We start from the raw sequence: 19,092 nt of genomic DNA on the forward strand, positions 1-19,092 counted from the left end.
AGTGATCTGATTTCTCTTTTTGCTTAAATATAAATAGACCTTATCTACTACCTTAAATATCTTATCTACGAGCATCTCATAATGTATTTAAAAATAGTGCATACTCCTCTCTTGTTTAATATTAAACTGCTATATATTAAAAGAACAAAGTGGCAAATTTAAAATGGGAAATTTTAAATGTACAAATAATTATATAAATACGTACAGAAGGCTTGATTGATTTTTTTTTTCCCCATTACCACTGAAGTTATCTGGAAGCATTTTGGATGTGTATAGTGGTGATCAAGGGATTTCACCAGCTAATATGGGACTTACAAGTGATTCCTGTAGTCTTCCAATGAAAAGAGAAATTACAGGTAATGTTGCTTTTATAGTTTGACACTTTGTTATTTTTATCAGCTATGTAAGCTAACAGGATGGTTTATATATTATCAGAATAGTTGATTAAAATGGGAGAGATTTAGAGAGTAAATCAATCATTTTTTCTATGATAACCAAACAGTAAGTGAATATGACTTACAATTTAATTGAATTAATTATTTTAGGAATTAAGCATTTATGCATATAGGCTCTATCTATATATATATGACTATATGACTGAGTTCTCATTTAACATAGGCCCATTTTGATACTGAAGAGATGAAATTTATTAACATGGCTTCAAAATAATAGATTAAATTAGGGTAAATTAGTCTTTTTTAATGTGGAATTTGATAAAAAATGAATGCTTAATTACATTTTCCCCCTTTTAGTTTTTTATGGTTTTCATGATATTTCAGTTAAATCTCCCTCAAGAAGGGAAAATCCTCAATTTTCAATAGTTTATTTTAAAAATTGTTGCAACTCAAAGGAATTATAGGGACTTAGTCAGATTCCTCCAATAAAGATGAGGAAATGAAGAGTCAGAGAAATTTATTTTCCCAAAGTCACAGCTGGTTAGAGGCAGTAGGATTAAAGTAGAGATTTCCTGAGTGGTGTTATTTCCACCATAAGATTAAAATAAAATTCAGTTGCAATTTCTATAATAAGCTTTCAGTTTGAAGCTCAAATGCTGGTCTTTAATAATTTTGCACAGTTAGTAATAGTAATAATTTTAGTAAGCACAATATGTCCTTTCTTGGATCCTAATTAATAACTCAAAAATATCTATGTATTCAAATTATTCAGACAAAAAAAATGAATATGGCTTTAAATAGACAAATTGAAATAAATGGTAATCCTGGATTACCCATTTAAAAAGTTACGATAATTATAAGAGCACAATATTAATTATCTATTGGTGAGTAACAAACAACTCCAAAACTTGGCAGCTTGAAACAATAAGCATTTATTCTCAGACAATCTCTGTGGGTCAGGAATACAGGAGTGGGTTGGCTGAGTTGTTCTGTCTCAGAGTCTCTCATGAGATTGCAGTCAAGACGGCAGCCAGAGATCCAGCTCCTGGAGCTAGAAGATGTGCTTCCAGGATGCTTACTCATAGATCCGGCAAGTTGATGCTGCTTGGTGGCAAGTAGTCTTAGTGCCTTACAAAGGAGACCTCTCGGTAGGAATGAACGCTTTAGTGTGCTCACGACTTGACAACTGGTGATCCAAGAGACAGCAAAGTGGAAGCTAAAAACACCTTTTATGAGCTAGCTTTGGGAATCACACTGGTCATTTCCACAATATCCTGTTGGTTTCTGGAGTCAGCCCTATTCAGTGTGGGAGGGAGCTCTAAAGGGCGTGAATACCATGAGGGGAGAATCACTGTGGACCACCTTGGAGGCTCATATCACAAACACTAACCACCACACTGCAAATAGAGCGAAGTGGCGTTTACTAGAAGACAGTGTGGATTTATTTTGCTATGTGTATACGTGGTGTATTTTAGTTCCACCTTTGAAATGTAAAAAAAACTTATTTATTTATGAAGAATTTAGATCGGAATAATTTCTTTTTGATTCTCAAAATTCTGGAAATAAAAACAATAATGCTATCACAGTTTAATCTCAAAATTCTGGAAATAATAATAATGCTATCACAGTTTAATATTGACTGTGCACTATACCTGTTTTAATTATCATAAAAATTCTCTCATGCCCTTTTTACAGTTGAGGAGACTGAGGCGAAGAAGTTAGGTAGTAGATCACATGCTATTGAATGGCAAATCAGGATCCAAATCCAGATTTTACTGATGCCAGGGCCTAGAGACTTTACTATTGCCTCTTACCAAAGAGTACTCTGTTCCTAATTTCTAAATATTTGTATAATAATATTATCAAAATGTTTTGGAATAACTAAATTCATCTTGTCACCTGGCATTTTTGAATTATGTTGACTGGAGGGATTTTGACATAGGACTAAGTACTGTCTCAATTATTTTCCTTTTGAACAGAAACTGATACTCGAGCTTTGGCAAAAGAGAGACAAAAAAAGGATAATCACAACCTCAGTGAGTATATTTTCCTTTTTTCTAAACAAAATGAATTAGTGCAAGAGAAAATGTGGAGGTTAAAAGGTCTGGTATCTTTTTGTCACTCAATAAGTACTTTGAGGTCAGATGCCCAAAATAATTAATTGTACATACCAACAAGTTGAGCTATTTTGGGGAATTTAAACAGTGTGAACCCTCAGAAGAGCTGTATATTTTCACTAAGAGAAACATTTCGATTCCTCTTCTTGATCACTCTTCTCTCAAAGAGACTGTGACTGAGATGAGTGCTTTCAGTTACATTTGAACTAGGTTGTGACTCATTGACTCAACACTTTAAAGAGATGAAAGTGACTTTAGAAAATGTTCAGCATTTAAACAAGTGACATCAACTCAGGTTCTCATTTTTCTATGTCAGTCTTCTCCTTGCATCCTAACAATATGTTGTCTGAAAAGCATTGCTTATGTTGTAATGCTGAATTCCACCTCTGGGAAAAAAAAAAAAAAGGCTCCAATGCCTTCCTAGTTGTCAATTTGGTTTTGATAACAGGCCACATGAGATGGAAGAATGTAGACATGGAACATAGGTTAAGCACCAAAGCTGAGCTTTAGGTGCTTGGTCATGTCTCAAGAGCTTACCTGTTATTAAGTGAGCTTGATTAATTGTGTGTGAAGCCTTTTCATTCTGGGAGGCAAATCAAAATTTGAGAAAATAATAAAGAAGAATAAAAATAAATAAAAAATTTTAAACCCTACAACAAACCAGGAATTTTCTTACATGTGATTAGCTTAAATTGATTCTATATGTACCTGTAAAACCTGTGTTTGTTCATAATGCATGTGCCTACTTCCCAGAATAATTGGAGTCTGCTGACTGTGGAACTGTGGGTAAAGAACTGATTGGTGTGTGTTTATAACAGTCTTTTGGGTAGTCGTGGAGAAGGAAATGATCTGATTTTGATAGCCCTTAGTAGCAAAACAGAATAGCTTTAGTCCAGATTACGAGAGAAGAGAGAAGTAGAAGAAGAGTGAAGAGAACTAATTGTTTAACTGTATAATTCCTTATAGAAGGAAGTAATACATCAAAACACTATAGGCTTCTCTCTTAATTTTATACCTGCTAACTATTACTGTCCTCTCTCCTGTTTTCACTTCTCTATGTCTGCAGTTTAAAGAACAGGCAATTTAATGTAGAGTATGATAGGTGTCTGGTATGTCCTTTATCAAAGTGTTTTTTTAATCTGAATTCCTTTCCTAAGTGATCATCCTTTTTGGGGAAAACAGTGTTTATAAAAATTAATCTAATAAATTTCAAATACAATGAATCTAGGATAACCCCTAATATTTGTGAGGATCGTGGCAAGAGTACAAACGAAGGCCCACGTACCAGATGCTTACATATGTAAAAGCTATAAATCAAGCTAGAAAGTGCTAAATCAAGTAGGCCTGAAAGGCCAGGTTTTAATTTAGAATTCTCAGATCCTCTGGGTTCTGAGTGGGGATGTCAGAGTGGAGCAGTACTTCAGCCTGTACCTGCTCCATTTCTCTCTGCACCCCCTTTTCCATACGGTTCTACAGGTTGGCCTCTTCAAGCATGAACGTGGGCGCTCCATCCATCGTGTCCAAGCTGCATCCACACTCCTGCAAGTAACTGCCCCTTGACCACGTCTTGGGTCTAAGTGTGAGCACACTGATGTCACAGTCCACACTCAGGAGGATGGGTCTGGGAAAGTGGTGTTTGCAGGCGTTGGAAGCAGGATCAGGGCTTTTAGGCAGGAAATTCCCAGGGTGAGTTACCACAAATGTGGTTTAGAAGAGATGCTCTTGGCCTGAGGATGACTACCCCAGTGGGGAGGGGGATGGCCTGGGAAACCAAGAGTGGACCCTCTTGAGCATGGGGGTCTGGAGCAGGGGCCTTTTGTGCCTGAATCTAAGGACAGGATGGAATAAATATATCACAAACTTTATGAACACTGAGACCACTGATTCCTCACCTCATATGGCAAGGTATAATTTAGTAATTTCTTAAAACTTGATTCCTTTACGAATTATTGGTACTGGATGTGAACAACATTGAGGAGCCAAAGTTTTTATTATAATTAGCCATTAAAATTTATAGAGCACACAGGAAGAGCAAGAGTAGGCCCTTCTGATATTTTACATAAGGTGGATTTAAATAATAGATTTTGAAGGAATGTTACAGGACTGAATCAGCCTTCTTCAAGATAAAAATTGTTTGTGAACCATTCTTTATAGCTATTCTTCATCTTATATATAAAAGTCTGGTTTATAATATATGAGTTAATATGTGTGAACATTAAGAATTATGAATAAATTATCACTGTAATATGCATATGTATTTCTATCAGATTTAACCTTTTTTCCCCTTCTCAGTTTTTTTATTCAGTATAATTTAGTTGTTTTTTGAATCATATGTACAGGGGAAAAAGGATTGGTGAAGAGGGGAAAAAAAACTCTCTTGAGGATCAATTATATTGTAATTTTAGAGGAAGCCCAATGCATTTTTCCTGAAGGTAATTTGCTTTATAGAGTAGATTCACCAAAACAATTTTTTCATGACTTTCCTTGTTTTTAGTAGTAAATTTTAATTCTCAAGTGTGTATTGTTTAAGTATCACCCAATTTTTAAAATACATATTTGTCTTCTTTTTCGTGGCCTTTTTCTTTCTTCATTTCCCTGGAAAGCTTGGAACATGTAATCTATTGAAAAAGTATTATATATAAGTATATGTTGTGGTTCTTGATATTAGGAATATAGTATAGAAGACTGTTCTTAGATGAGGGTCAATATAGGAAACTCTTCTTTTTTATACATCTGACATTTATTGAACATTTACATATGGACAAAATTTTCATAAGCAGTGTGTGGAAATTGAGACAGAAGTTTTTGAATAAGAATCTATATCGATAGTTTTCAAAGTGTTTACCCTAGCCCTGCAGCCTCATCTTCACCCTGGAAGTTGTTAGGGAAGCCATTTCTTGGGCCCCACCCCAGACATACTAAAATTAGAAACTCTGGGTATGGCATATGACAGTCTATTTTAGCAGGACTTCCAGGTGTGTCTGGCTCATGCCAAAGTTTGAGAACCACTGCCTTAGGTAATATAGAAGATTTTAAATGAGTAAAATATGCTCGTAATTTAGCCAACATATATTTATTTAGCACCTTCTGTATGTCAGACCACCTGGGGGTCCAAAAATGAGTGAGACATGATCTCTGCTCTCAAGGAGGTTCTAGTCTAGTGGGGCAAACAGGTCTACTATGTGCTAAACACAGTGTAGACATTAAGGGAGTATATCAGAAGAGAAAAACATGATACATGACTTCAAGAGATTACAATCCTCACGGACTAACAAAATGTAATGTGGGAAATAAGAAGCAAACAGGATCAACCTATATATATTTCAATATGAGTAAATATTACAGCATTTCAAAGAATGAAAAAATGTTTTTGAGATGAACATGTTGTGTCTATAGACATTGTGAATTATGACCACAATTCTAATGTTGTAATTTCTATTTCTAGAATAAAACACATTTGCATTTTTTAATTTTGTTGTTGAGGAGTACTATCTTTTGACTAAGTGGAAATTCTTTGTTCACTGCTTTTTAAAGATGATTAAGAAGTTTACAGCTGACCAAAAGTGAACTGTGCTTAATGAGAATAATCAACAATATTTCTTTTTTTAATAGTTGAAAGGAGGAGGAGGTATAATATTAATTACCGAATCAAGGAGCTTGGCACTCTTATTCCAAAGTCTAATGACCCGTGAGTTCAACAATCATTTCTATAATAGTGTTATTGGTTTCAAAAAGCCCCACTCGGGAGGGAGGAAGAGGAGGGGAGAATCAATGTCCAGGAAACTAAGTGGCTTATTGTAAAGGTAAAGCTATTGCTGGTCTCATTTTTAAAAATGTGTTTCAGGTTGATAGTTATTAAGTATCCAGGCTTTTACTGAGCATTGTCCTTTTGAGTTATACTTAAGTTACCAATTATACTTAATTTATTGTTATAGTAATTCTTCCAAGATTTATGTGTGTATGAAAATTGAATTGTCATATTTTCAGAGGTCTCCAAATTCTGCACACATACCAGTAAAAAAAGGAATTTTAAAAACATGCTGATTGGTGCCAACCAAATAATCAATTATTGTAATTCAGTTTTCAACCAGGTTTTGGTATCATACAGACACAAACTCAAACAAATTAATTGAGGTCGTAAATCCTAAGAAATAGTTGATTCATCAAGATATCAATTTAGAATGTTGGATATTTCTCCAAAATATAAAACATAATCTAGAGCAATAATAATGATTTGAAAAATGTTGGTCCAAATCAAGAACTGGCATCTCTAAATACTGGTAATTATCCATTATTCAGGCATGTTGATGCTTGATAAAGTGGTAATTGTGAGATTTGGAAGTTCTCTCCCCCTCAATCCAAAAATGCTCATTCACATGAACGTTTCAACAATTCATGATAGAAGGGAATATAATCTCAGTCCTGATGAGCATACTAGACAGTGAAGGCATCTATAAGAGTACGGCAGAAGTGTCATTGGATGTGAACTTCAAGAGCTCGGTCCTAGTCTAGGCTCTACCAATAACTCCTTAAGCCTTTTAAAGTCTTGAAGCACATGAGTCTTTATCTGTTAGCTGAAGATTGTGCCAATTGTTATTACATGGCTGGGTTTTTATAAAATAAAATCAAATAATATATATGAAAACACCTTGTAAATCATGAAGTTTATGTGAGGGATTATTTTTACTCTACATTTTATAGAAGGTTAGTATAAAGCTACTTCCTAGCTCTAATTCATCGTTTAGAACAGGGGACAGTTAACTCTTTTTTCCATAAAGGGCCAGATAGTAAATATTTCAATCTCTGTGTACCAGAGTCTCTGTCACAATTATTCGTCTCTGCCAGTGTAGAATGAAAGCAAACCTAGACAATATGTAAATGAATAAGTGTGACTCTGTTTCAATAAAACTTTATTAGCAAAAGCAGGAGGTGGGCCACATTTGGCTTGAGAGTCATAGTTTGTTGACTCCTCAGACAGCATATGGAAAATTAGTTTACCACAGAAGCGTATATGAAAGAGACCATAACTGGGAAAAGTTCATTGTTCAGATTCTTAGGTGTCTTTGTGTTCTTTGTCAATCTCATAAAGGGAGATTATTTTTTTAATTCCATTATATCATGTGTAGACAAATAACATTTATTTGGGGTCTGATAGTAAACACATTAACTATATATTGACCATATCTATACGTTGATCTGTCCATGTAACACGGGCAGGGAGGATACTTCACTGACTGGTGTGGTATTACAGACATCTCAGTACTGATTTTGTTTCAATGTGTCTTATTTCTTGGCTTGCTATGACATTACCTGTTACTCTAATGTCCCACCTTAGGGTTCACCAGTGAGAGTTCCAGGGTTGAATCCAGAATTTAGTCTCTTAAAATGAATTTTACCTGAGAAGTGGGTCTGAATCGATGAGCCTCAGGTATAACTACCTACTCTACAAAATTATTTTGGATTCATTCAGATTTTCAGATGTTGCCATAGATAATCTAAAACTTACAGAAAATGAGAGTACTTTGCAAAGAGCATGGGGATAAAGTACAGAGGAGGCAATTTTCACTTTGAAAACGGGGAAATTAATGGGGACTTGGTATTACTATGATATGGAAATGGTGAAGTCAACAAAAAGTTGGTTTAAGAAAAGATCAAACAAGATTTAAGTTTGAATTTAACAAGCTTCAGACTAATTTGTTGAATAGACAACCATAGACATTAAAATGATTATGAATAGTCCTTTAGAAAAATAAGAAAATAGCATCAAGTTATAGACTAGTTTAGCTCAGTGATTTTCAATTTGTGTGTCATAACCTATTAGTGGATTATGAGTTCAATCAAGTGGGACAGATCCAGCATTTTTAAATGAAGGAAGAATAGCATTGATAATATCAGAGAGTATTACACATGGGGAGGATAGTAATAATTTGTGAAATGTTTGTTATAGATTTATGTAGTATGACTGCACTGTCACAATGTAAAACACATTTCTTCCTGCCAGATGCATTTGAAAAGGCAGGAAATCCACAGGTTTGCAGAAAGAGCACTGAACAGAGTGAGGAGACCTGGGGCACATCTTCTAAACACCACATGCTTTTGGACAAATAGCAGGAACATAGGAGTGGTTGACCTCTGGGGAACTTTCCAGCTCATGATTAAATAAACTTTAGGGTTGGCTTAGGAAATCAAAGCCAGTACCTGAAGACATTTTGAGTTATATGAAATTGCCATTTTAATGTGTCAAAATCATTCAGAAATTTCTGTTTCTTCACAGGTCAAAATGGTGAGGTCAGAAGAGAAAATAAATTAGAGAACAGCTGTAGTTGAAAGGTATAGGTTGAGACAATTAAATGAAAAGCAAACTACCAGGGATTGAAAAGCTCCTCACCACTGGTAAAAACAAACAAACAAACAGAACAACTAACAAACTAATAAAAAAAGTGAGAGCTTCTACGGATGTGTGGGAGCGGTCCACCTCAGTATATTTGGAGGCACATTTCTCCATATGTGTTTTTGGGAGCCATGTTTACAAAAAAAATTAATATAAAAATGCCTTCAGAGTGAGTTATTCTATTTGTACTAACAAATTACTCTTGTTTTCCCACTTCTTTTATTTACAAATTGAAGTTGTATTTATTAAATTGATTTTTTTTCATCTATATCTAGAATTTCCTCCTGCTTTTGTGTAAGAATGGTAGTGGAATTAGTGAGACCTAACGACTTTGCAGATCAAGAATTACAAGATGTTGATTCAAGCAAAAAAAGTTAGGATGTTGTGAAACTATTTTTTCCTTCCTTCCTTCCTTCCTTCCTTCCTTCTCTCCTTCCTTCCTTCCCTCCTTCCTTTCTATCTTTTTTAATGCTTTTAAGTTGGATTTGTATTCCTAAGATACAACAGATTGCACATTTTTCAAAGTTTTACCTGGTCACACTCCTACCCTAATTTACACATTTGTATTAGCTGCTTTGGCCCTAAATGAGTTTAAGCTTTTAACCTTCAAAAGTTTGTAAGATTTTTTAGGAATGTTATTTTGCAGAAAATGAAAAGCTAGTCTCAACATTTGTCCTTAGCCATCTCTTTATTTCAGTGTTTATAGAGTACTGTCATATTCAATGTCTTGTATGTATAGAGGCTTGAAATCCTCTTGAGAGAGAGGCAAAAAACCCCCTTTAATACATTTAGAAAGTGTATTTTTTTTAAGAAAAGAAACATTCTGGATTAAAATGGATTTAAAATAGAATGAACTTTAAAAAATTTAGTGTAAATGACATCAGGTGCAAATTGAAGAAAGCCCCACATGTAGTCTCCATCGCTATTGTGAAAGTTTATTTTAGATCTAGATAAACTACATTAGACTTCAAACTCGGCTATAATTGTCAATTTTATCTTCTGTCCTTTAAGTTTTTCTTCCCATAGCAGAAATTGAACATGACAGAAATGGAACATAGTAAAAGTACATGAGTCTCTTGCTTCTGCATAAAGTTTTAGTTCAGGAGTCCATTACACTTTTCAGCTAAAGTTGCCATCTTGGTTTAATGACGAAAGTAGCCTGTTTACCCCTAGCCTCCCCGCCAACAGGTGACTCTCTGTGAATGGAATGAAACCAACAACTATCATGGCCTTAGAGAACTGACAGTGTGTTCAAACTTGAGACAGACAGTGGCAATAGTTTAATGCATTTAAGTAGCAGATGGCTTGTCCAGTCCCTAATAAACCATTCCACCTGCTGACAGAAAAATATTTCTTCCTTTAATTTGTCACCACTAATAGCATTGTCCCCTAACCTGAAATTCCAGTGTGGCACCTGCAAATCAGATATTTCATGAGTTGTAATTTCCCAGTTCAGATCCCTTAATGAATACATATTAAATTCAATATATTTCCCATAGATTTGTTCAGACTAAAATATATATACAGTGTAATGTCTTTTTACATTTTCCCTCCCTGCTTACTTTTTGCATGTCCCATGACCCTAAATTGAAAATTCATGTTTTTACCACAACTCTTATTAATTTTTAGCAATTAATTTGGGCTCATTCTCCACGCATATTGTCAATTCTCATACAGTATTAAATTAATTGATGTATGTTTCAGATATTAGAATCAGTAGCCTATTCCATGATTTCAAATCTATCATTTCTCTGATCTTAAAAATAAGTTTTAATAAAACCATTTTTCTTTGTTATAGCCTGAAAGGTTATCCAGTAATGTTCACATTTGTGTACTCATCTTAACATTACTAAAAAAATGGATGGTGTTGATGGTAGCACATTGTGAACGCAATTACCAGCCCTGAATTATGTATTTGAATGTGATTAAAAGGGAAATTTTTAGGTAGTATGTATGTTACTAGAATAAAAATTTTAAAAAGCAAACATAAGACTGTACAGCAGAAACAGGGAACCCTAATGTAAACCATAGACTATAGTTAATAGTACAATTATAATAATACTCTTTCATCAGTTGTAACAAATGTACCATACTAATGCAAGATGTTAAAAATAAAGGGGTATATGGGAACTCTGTAATTTCTGCATGATTTTTCTGTAAACATATATCTCTCTAATAAAAAAATGTATCTTAAAAAAACTAGGTGTTCTGCATTTTTAAAAGTATTGATGCTTTTTTGTACAGAAAGATTTGTCAAATGATTCTTGAAAGTTTTTCTCTATTGCATAAAGTGATTTTGCTAAACTCTGATTTGTTCCATAATCACTCAAGATCACCATTTAGGAGGGACCTTAATTTTTTTTCCTTAGAAGCATAAAAGCAACCTTATTGGAAAGTAGGTTAAAAGATTGGTACATTTGAAATGATCTTTAAAAATTTAGACTTAAGTCCTCAGTAATGTACATTTCCTAGTTCATTAATGCAGAAATACTGCACATAGATTTTAATCTTGGAGTTAATAATAAAAGCAATTTTCATTAAAAATATAAAAACTGTAATGGTAGAATCATGATATTGCATTTAGCTCTCCCACAAAAAGTCACTTTATTACTTTCTTTCGACACTTATTTTCATTCTGGGATTAATTTTACTATATAAGGGCTTCTTAACTATTCTATTAAAATTTCTATTCAGAAGCAATAATATCTAAGAGTGAATAATAGTCATGTAAATCATTACTTCATATTAATGTAAAAGATTTTGTAAGTTCTTATGAATTCTGCTGACATGCACAATTGTGAAAAGGTTATCTCTCCGTTCTATAGTGATATGCGCTGGAACAAAGGAACCATTCTAAAAGCATCAGTGGAGTACATCAAGTGGCTACAAAAAGAACAACAGAGAGCACGAGAATTAGAACACAGACAGAAGAAATTAGAACAGGCTAACCGGCGGCTTCTACTACGGATTCAGGTTTTTATAAGAATGTTGCCATGAACCATGTAACTTGCATATGACTCACACCTCTTTAGTTTTATTCATTGGTCTCATTTAATTTTTTCTTATTAACAATTATTTTCCTTTTGAAGGACAGTTCATTGTCTTTTACAAGTTCACAGATTTGGTTGTTTCAATCAGGTTTTGATTAGAAATCTAGGATCAAGATGACTTTCTAAGATATAATGAATTGCAGCTAATTACAAAATGCAAAAGGTAGAAATCTTTTCATAAGTACATACAACGTCATGACAGCCAGAAAATAATGCTAAGTAGAATATTTGCTTCTCAAGATAATATTGGACACTAAATTCTCCCCTCCCCTTTTATTTCTTTAGTAATATTGCTCTGGATTTCTTGCTCGAGGCATATTGTGCCAGATTATATTGTTCCTCATTTGCTCATGTGACACAAGATACCAAAATATGGATTTCATAACTCTCAAGCTTTTTTTTTCCTAATGTGAGCATGCTTATTGCCAGGTAAAACACTTACCATCTTTTGTTGAAATAGTCCTGAGTTATGTTGAGAAGTTATTCATGAAGAATAAATGGAAGTTTTCCCCCTCTATCTTCAAATGGCTGTGCTTAGTCTGAGTCACCGTGGCACCATATATTCCTTCCAAGAATAATGGAGGAACGTTTTTTCAAAGGCTGAATATTTTTCTCAGGGTTATTTTGCAGGCATTAGAAATGCACCAGTATCCATTCTTTGCAAAGAATATTTATAGTTTATGTTAGTCTTCATATTTGAATGCTTGCTAATATTTTGGTCCCTATTTCTGGTTTATTCTTTAGAGCTAAGTCCACTTTCAAAGTCACTATTTAATTATTCTTCTTTGAAATTGCAGGAACTAGAAATACAGGCTCGTGCACATCGTCTACCAACTCTGCCTTCACTTGGCACGGTTGATTTGGGTGCTCAGGTCACCAAACAACAGACCCATCCTGAGAATTCAGTCGATTTTTGCCAACAACTCGTTCTGTCTCAGGGGCTAAGCCCTAAACTCTGTGATCAAGCTATGGCCTTCTCTGATCCTTTGTCACACTTCACAGATCTATCATTTAGTGCTGCTTTGCAAGAGGAACAAAGACTGGATGACATGTTACTGGATGACACAGTATCCCCATTTGGAACAGATCCTCTGCTATCTGCCACTTCTCCTGCAGTTTCCAAAGAGAGCAGTAGGAGAAGTAGTTTTAGCTCAGATGATGGTGATGAGTTATAAAAAATAAACAGGCTTAATTCATCAACTGGGAAGCAATTCTTTGCTGGTGCTATGCAGTTATGTCCTGTGTTTGATGTATTACTTTGGCTTAATTCTTCTAAAGGAATATGTTGTTCATGAAAAACTGATTAGAAGCAATGGAGGAATTCACAGGAAGAAGAAACATGGTGTTGAAGAATTGCTGAGTGCTAACAAACTTTTTCCTCTTTTACTAGAGTCCAAATCTACTTAAATTTTGTTTTCCTGGAAAGAGGTACAACATACCAAATAGCTCTCTACTAATGTTTTAAAAGTAATGACTTGGTGATGTGCTCTTGGAACTAACAGACTGTGAAGAGCAAATCTACTGAAATATACAATCCCTCTCTTAGCCATTACTTCCCTCTCCTTCCTTTCCAACTCATACAACATTAGTTTTCAAGAATCAGGATCAACAGATCTAGTGGTTCATTACCTCTCTCCACTGTCTGGTGGACATGTCTGAAGTTCAAGCCTGATAGTGGAAATAATTATAAAATAGATTATTTGTCATTGTAATTGAAAATTGAATCTACAATAAGCATTAGAGTTTTCTACAATAAAACACAGCAAATTTATAAAAATATTGGTTACTAAAATTAGATGTAAATTCCTTTAAACAAGCATCCATGGTCATTTATGGAGACATGCACTGTCAAAAGAAGGGGACATTGGCTCGTTGCCTCCTGATAATGATGCCTAATGAATATGGGCTAGAATGTTATTCCTTCACATACTTCTATATCCACATATACACAATCCAGGTAGTATAAACTTTCTTCCTTAATTCCTCTGATTTTCTAATCAACACCAAGAAGCATGTTCAAAAACCCCCTTTTCTTCATCAAGAAGAGATGTTAGATAATCAATTCTAATAAATGAAATACAGAAAAGTCTTTCTACCAGGACAGTTTTAAGCTGTTTAAAATTTATCACTGTGCCCAATATTTGCTATAAACTAAATAGTTGAGAACAGTGGATACAGTTTTGATCCAAATTGACAAAATATTGAAAATTGGGTTGTCAACTAACAAAATAAGTAGCAAAACAGGAACTATTTCTTATTGCAGTCATTTGTGAGTGGAGGATAAAGTTCTATTCCCATAAGTACATCAAATACCCCATGGGCTTTGGTTGCTTTATTAGCAGCTATTAAGTAAATTTATAACTAAGATGTTTTATGTCCTGAACTTATTTCAGGTTTGGGAATTGAGTTACCAAGAGTGTTGCTGTGTGCTGGACCTCTATAGCTGATCATCTAATTAATAAGTACTCATGGAGTGACTGCTCAGTGGATCGTGTGAAAATGTAGAGCAGATGAACAAGACGTGGTCATACTTGTCAGGGAGTATGGGAAACAACAAAAGATAGAGGACATGTAGAAGTAAGGTCCAAGTGGTGTGGCATAAGCTGTAAATGCAGAAGGTCAGTGAAAATGAAGATGAATGAATGTTGAAGTGTCACAGACATCTCTATAGGAAGAACAGAATTTAAACTCTATTTTAAAGGCATAAATTACGTGAAGGGAAAGGCACAGAAAGGAAATAATATCAACCAAATGATAAAAGTGAGAATAAATAGAGGAGGGGGATGTCTTCATGGGACATTCATTAGCAAGATCTGGCTTCTTGAGGAGACACCTCTAGGGGAGTTCTGGAAAATACTGTTGGCAATAGGTTGTGGAGCCCTTTAAAACCAGGGTGCTATGATATAACAGAAAATAGAATTTTTTACTAGGTGAGATGACCGAGATCTAAGCTTTCATTCATATTGAGCCTTGGGCTAAATTTATGAAAGGATGTTACAAGTACTACTCACAAGGAAAATGTCACTTTTAGAACAAAATTTGAGGTGTTAATGCTGACGAAAGTGAGAAGTTTTCAAATCCTTTTGGTATAATGATTAACTCAGCCCTAGCTTATATTATTATCTCAGATTTTGGAGAATTAAAATAATTTTCATTATTTGACATAGGAAAAATTTCTTAATTTCCAGGACCCATTATAAAAGCCAGATAGATAAATTCATTTGAAATATGCCATGTGAAAAAAAGCAATAAGATACACAGTCTCAGTAATTTTCAGGACATTATATACTTACTCTTAGCTTTATGACAACATTCACTATATTATTTGAGTTGATAATTTAATTTAATATTGCAAATTATAAAGAACGAATAGATTTTTGGGTCCATGAAAAACATACCATTTTAGATAGAGGCTGATTTATCTTCTTGTTTTATCCATTATTTTCCTATCTTTTTATTCTGAGAAGACTTGCACTGATGATGCCATTACTGTTTCATTATTTTCCATTCTAAGTTCTACCGAGCATTGGCACTATCCCTCATCATCTCAGCTAACATAAGTGCTAGAGACCCAAGGAAGGTAGAGATATCTGGAGGGAGCACTAATATTTGCTGTTACTTGCATATTATAATCGCTATTGGTGATTATAAAATGGGTAATGGAATTTAAAAGACAGAGTAGACTGATGCTGTGTCATAATAAACTGAAATAGTTAAAAAATTAATTGGACAGTAGTTTTGAACTTTTAGGACATGAATCTCTTATAACCTAATGAAAGTTATAAAACCTCTCCCCAGAAAAATACAGAACTGTACATAGGACAAAAAGTGGCATGCTTCAAGAAGTTTCGGGGACCTCGTGAATTACCTCCTTGGATGCCGGGTGAAGGATTCCTGCATCAGATCTGTTGCTGGGATAGGTAGCTATGGATCTACACAGTTAGTTTCATATGTAATGATGGGGGAGGGAATCCTAGTTATCTGAATATTATTATCCCAGTTCCAATTGTGATGACGTCGCATGGGAAAGTGAAAGTTTACCAAACACTAAATTATTCACTAGGGAAGTTGTTCACTTATAGAAGTAGTCCCTTTACAAACATCCCCTCCCAACTCAGCATTAGCAATTTTGCCTCTTGTGTTACAAACCTATAGAGCAGTTTCTTGTAATCTCCAGTAACACTTTTAAATTTTGCAAATAAACGTCAAAGAAAAGTAACTTGAATTTATTTATTTGAATGCCTAAGAATCAAGAGAGATCCTTGGGAAAACTGATGAAAGTCTATAAGATTTTGCAGAAATAAGACTTCTCATAAAATAAAAGATAGCATATTCTTTATCAAACAATGTTGTCACAAAAAGATGTCACATATCACTGAATTATTAATACACAAATTAACTAAGACTTGTGCATTTAAATAATTAATTCACAATTTCAGTAATATGAACTTTGTGTAAAATAAGATAATTTTATTTTTATTACTGTTAGCTATTTTCTTCAAGATGAAGCCCTATCCAGTATTTTTCTCTATTTTCATAAAATGTTGGCCCCCTTTTAGTGGATTTATATTAATTAGCATTTTCCAACTCCCAATTATCTTAAAATAATGAGGAGCTCTTATGAGTATACATAATTTTTGTAATTTTTTGTGTCCTTTCTTCTCTTAACTTATCCCATGTCAATGGAGAATATATGTACAGACCATATTTCCTCAGTTTACAGGCATGATATCCATGTCTAGATATGATACCTGTGTAGATAAAGAAGCTCTAAATAATAAATAGCCAGATGAGCTGGAGACATTGAAAAGTGATCTCTTTCCTCTTTTTTTAAAAAACATTTATTTTTTACCATCACAGCTGCAAATAGAATACTTAGTAGCTCCCACATTAAAAAAATAAATTTAGGTACAATAAGTGTCTTGATTTGGTGTGCCCTTGCACCTTAGTGTCAGGAGAGAAGTTAGATTTTTAACTTGAAAAAGAATATATTTTTCCTGTGTATTGGTAGATTGCATCAGATTGGTGCTTTCTTACACTTCAAGATGTCCTGAAAATACTTTTTTTGCTCCAACATTGTGGTATTTTAATATTTAAATAAATAATTGGCATAACCAAGTGCTCCAATGTTTTTACAATATCTCTAGACTAATATTTACTGCTCTTGTGATGCCTAAGATATGGATGAAAACTGAAATCTATTCATTTTGCTGTGTTATCAGCACAAGATCAACCATCTGATTTTCTTGAAAACACCCTGAAGGATTGAATTTTGCTTCAATATTGATGGTGGCACAGTCTATATATGCTTCATGGAATTACATCATTTGCCCCTCCATTGCCCCTGCGTGTTGAATAGTTTTTTCCCTTTGATAAGTTTAAGATGTCAGTTTGAGTTAGTGTTGAGTTACGTATATACAGTTTTCATTACATTTACTTTATAAATACTAAACATATTTGGAGTGTTGCTGATCTAAGGAGTCACATGACCCACCTGTGATCACGATTCATATCATACACGGAAACTTTAGCATTTTTATGATTTTTAAGTTGAAAACATAGAAACAATTTTAAAAATTGAGGAAAAAATGTTTTTCTTAAAATTTTTCTGTATTGCAGTTTTTTCCTGTGAAGTTCATAGATAATGTTAGCATATGGAAAATTATCAGAAAATGGTTATTTTGATTAAAAAGAAAATCTCCCCTTGGATTCAACCAATTTAGCATTGAAATACCACTGTCTGCTGCTTTATACATAAAAGGGAGCTTTTCATCTTCTGGCAAAGGGATTTATGTGTGTATTTTGACATATCTAAATGCTTTCTATTTTGTTTTCTGCTGATGAAATCTTTTGTAAAATGTCTTTTCCCTACATTTATCCAACATTCTTCAAGAATAAAGTGAGAGACTTATGTGTTAGCAATACTACCTCTTCCGTTCTTGCACCATTTTATTTCTAAAATTCTGTATTTTCAACTTCACTCTTTTCCAGCTTTTCAAGCTGGGGGTCATATATACCATACTAAATAGAAAACATGCAAAAGAAAGGGGAGAGTATTATTTTGCTGGAAGAATTATATATAATCAGGTAGTTACATTTTATATTACTGTTTACTACGTGGCTACTAAAGTTTAAAAGCTAACTAAATTCAAAGATCTTATCTAACAGCATTGCAGTTGCTTATGGCATACAAGGCTAAAATTAATTCAGCTATTTAATCTTAATAATAACAATGTAGTTAAATATCTTTGACTTTAATAGGGTTATATATATGAATAGCAGAAATAGCATTCCTTTAATTTTAATCTAACATTGGTTAGATCGAGAAAACATTGTTAGGGTAATAAGACTGTAGAATTTGTAATTATTACTATCTTTCATTTTTAATAAGGTAATGTGTCTTATTTTCTAAGAAAATGAAAAACATTGGTGTACTTTATATTTACATGAATCTTTGTACAAATACTTTTTAAAAATGTCCCATTATTTTCTTGGCCTATATTAATGAGTGAATATAATTATTAAATATTTTAATATAATTTTTGTTCTACCTTTGTATATAGATTGCACTGGAAAATACAGAAAGTGGGTTAATCACCTGAAAGGATACTTAGTATACATAAAACTTCACAACTGACAACTGTTCACCATATAGTCCATATGGAAAACTATGATCCAATAATTCCCTATTATTGAAAATAATTGTTACATTCTTTAATATGTTCTCCTGCCATCTGCTTTGCCATGCTGTTATGGCTTTGATTAGTGGAAAATGTTTATCAGAATGTAGCAAAATTGCTAGTAGACATAATGGTAGCAGAAAAATCACTAAGCAACTCTGTAAAAGCTTTTAATATACTAGATTGTCCCCAGACAACCTAGGGTAAACAGAATATTGTATTTTAATATGTAAAACATTTTAAAACTGCTAATTGGTATTGACTGGACTTATCCCTTGATAATGAAATTAATAAGGGTTTCAGTTTTGTTAAGACTTTTAATATTTAACACCAAGTTTATGGATTTTTCCCATACATACATGCTTCAAAAATGACAAAAGAGGGCTGCTCTGAGTTAACTGTAAGAAGTTTTATTCTATATTTAAATATAGGTTCAAGGCTTTTAAAAAAGTAATACCA

The 19,092-nt window shown here is 33.6% G+C and overlaps 1 protein-coding gene across 6 annotated transcripts in view; it reads left to right on the forward strand.

Annotated features, from left to right (window-relative positions):
* TFEC (transcription factor EC) overlaps window positions 1-18,287 on the forward strand; it is a 149,408-nt gene extending 131,121 nt beyond the window's left edge. For 4 of the 6 annotated variants that reach the window (XM_037836335.1, XM_037836336.1, XM_037836337.1 and 1 more), the window contains 5 exons: window positions 248-356; window positions 2,375-2,431; window positions 6,125-6,200; window positions 11,729-11,876; window positions 12,751-18,287. In XM_037836335.1, coding sequence (XP_037692263.1) covers window positions 248-356; window positions 2,375-2,431; window positions 6,125-6,200; window positions 11,729-11,876; window positions 12,751-13,128 — 768 coding nt within the window. In that variant the 3' untranslated portion in view covers window positions 13,129-18,287. Of the gene's footprint in view, window positions 1-247; window positions 357-2,374; window positions 2,432-6,124; window positions 6,201-11,728; window positions 11,877-12,238; window positions 12,383-12,750 lie in introns of all 6 variants that reach the window. The other 2 variants (XR_005216982.1, XR_005216983.1) reach the window with 2 other exon arrangements.
* Window positions 18,288-19,092: the final 805 nt, after the last annotated feature.

Source organism: Choloepus didactylus, chromosome 5, assembly GCF_015220235.1.
Source record: "Choloepus didactylus isolate mChoDid1 chromosome 5, mChoDid1.pri, whole genome shotgun sequence".
Lineage (NCBI taxonomy): Eukaryota > Metazoa > Chordata > Mammalia > Pilosa > Megalonychidae > Choloepus > Choloepus didactylus.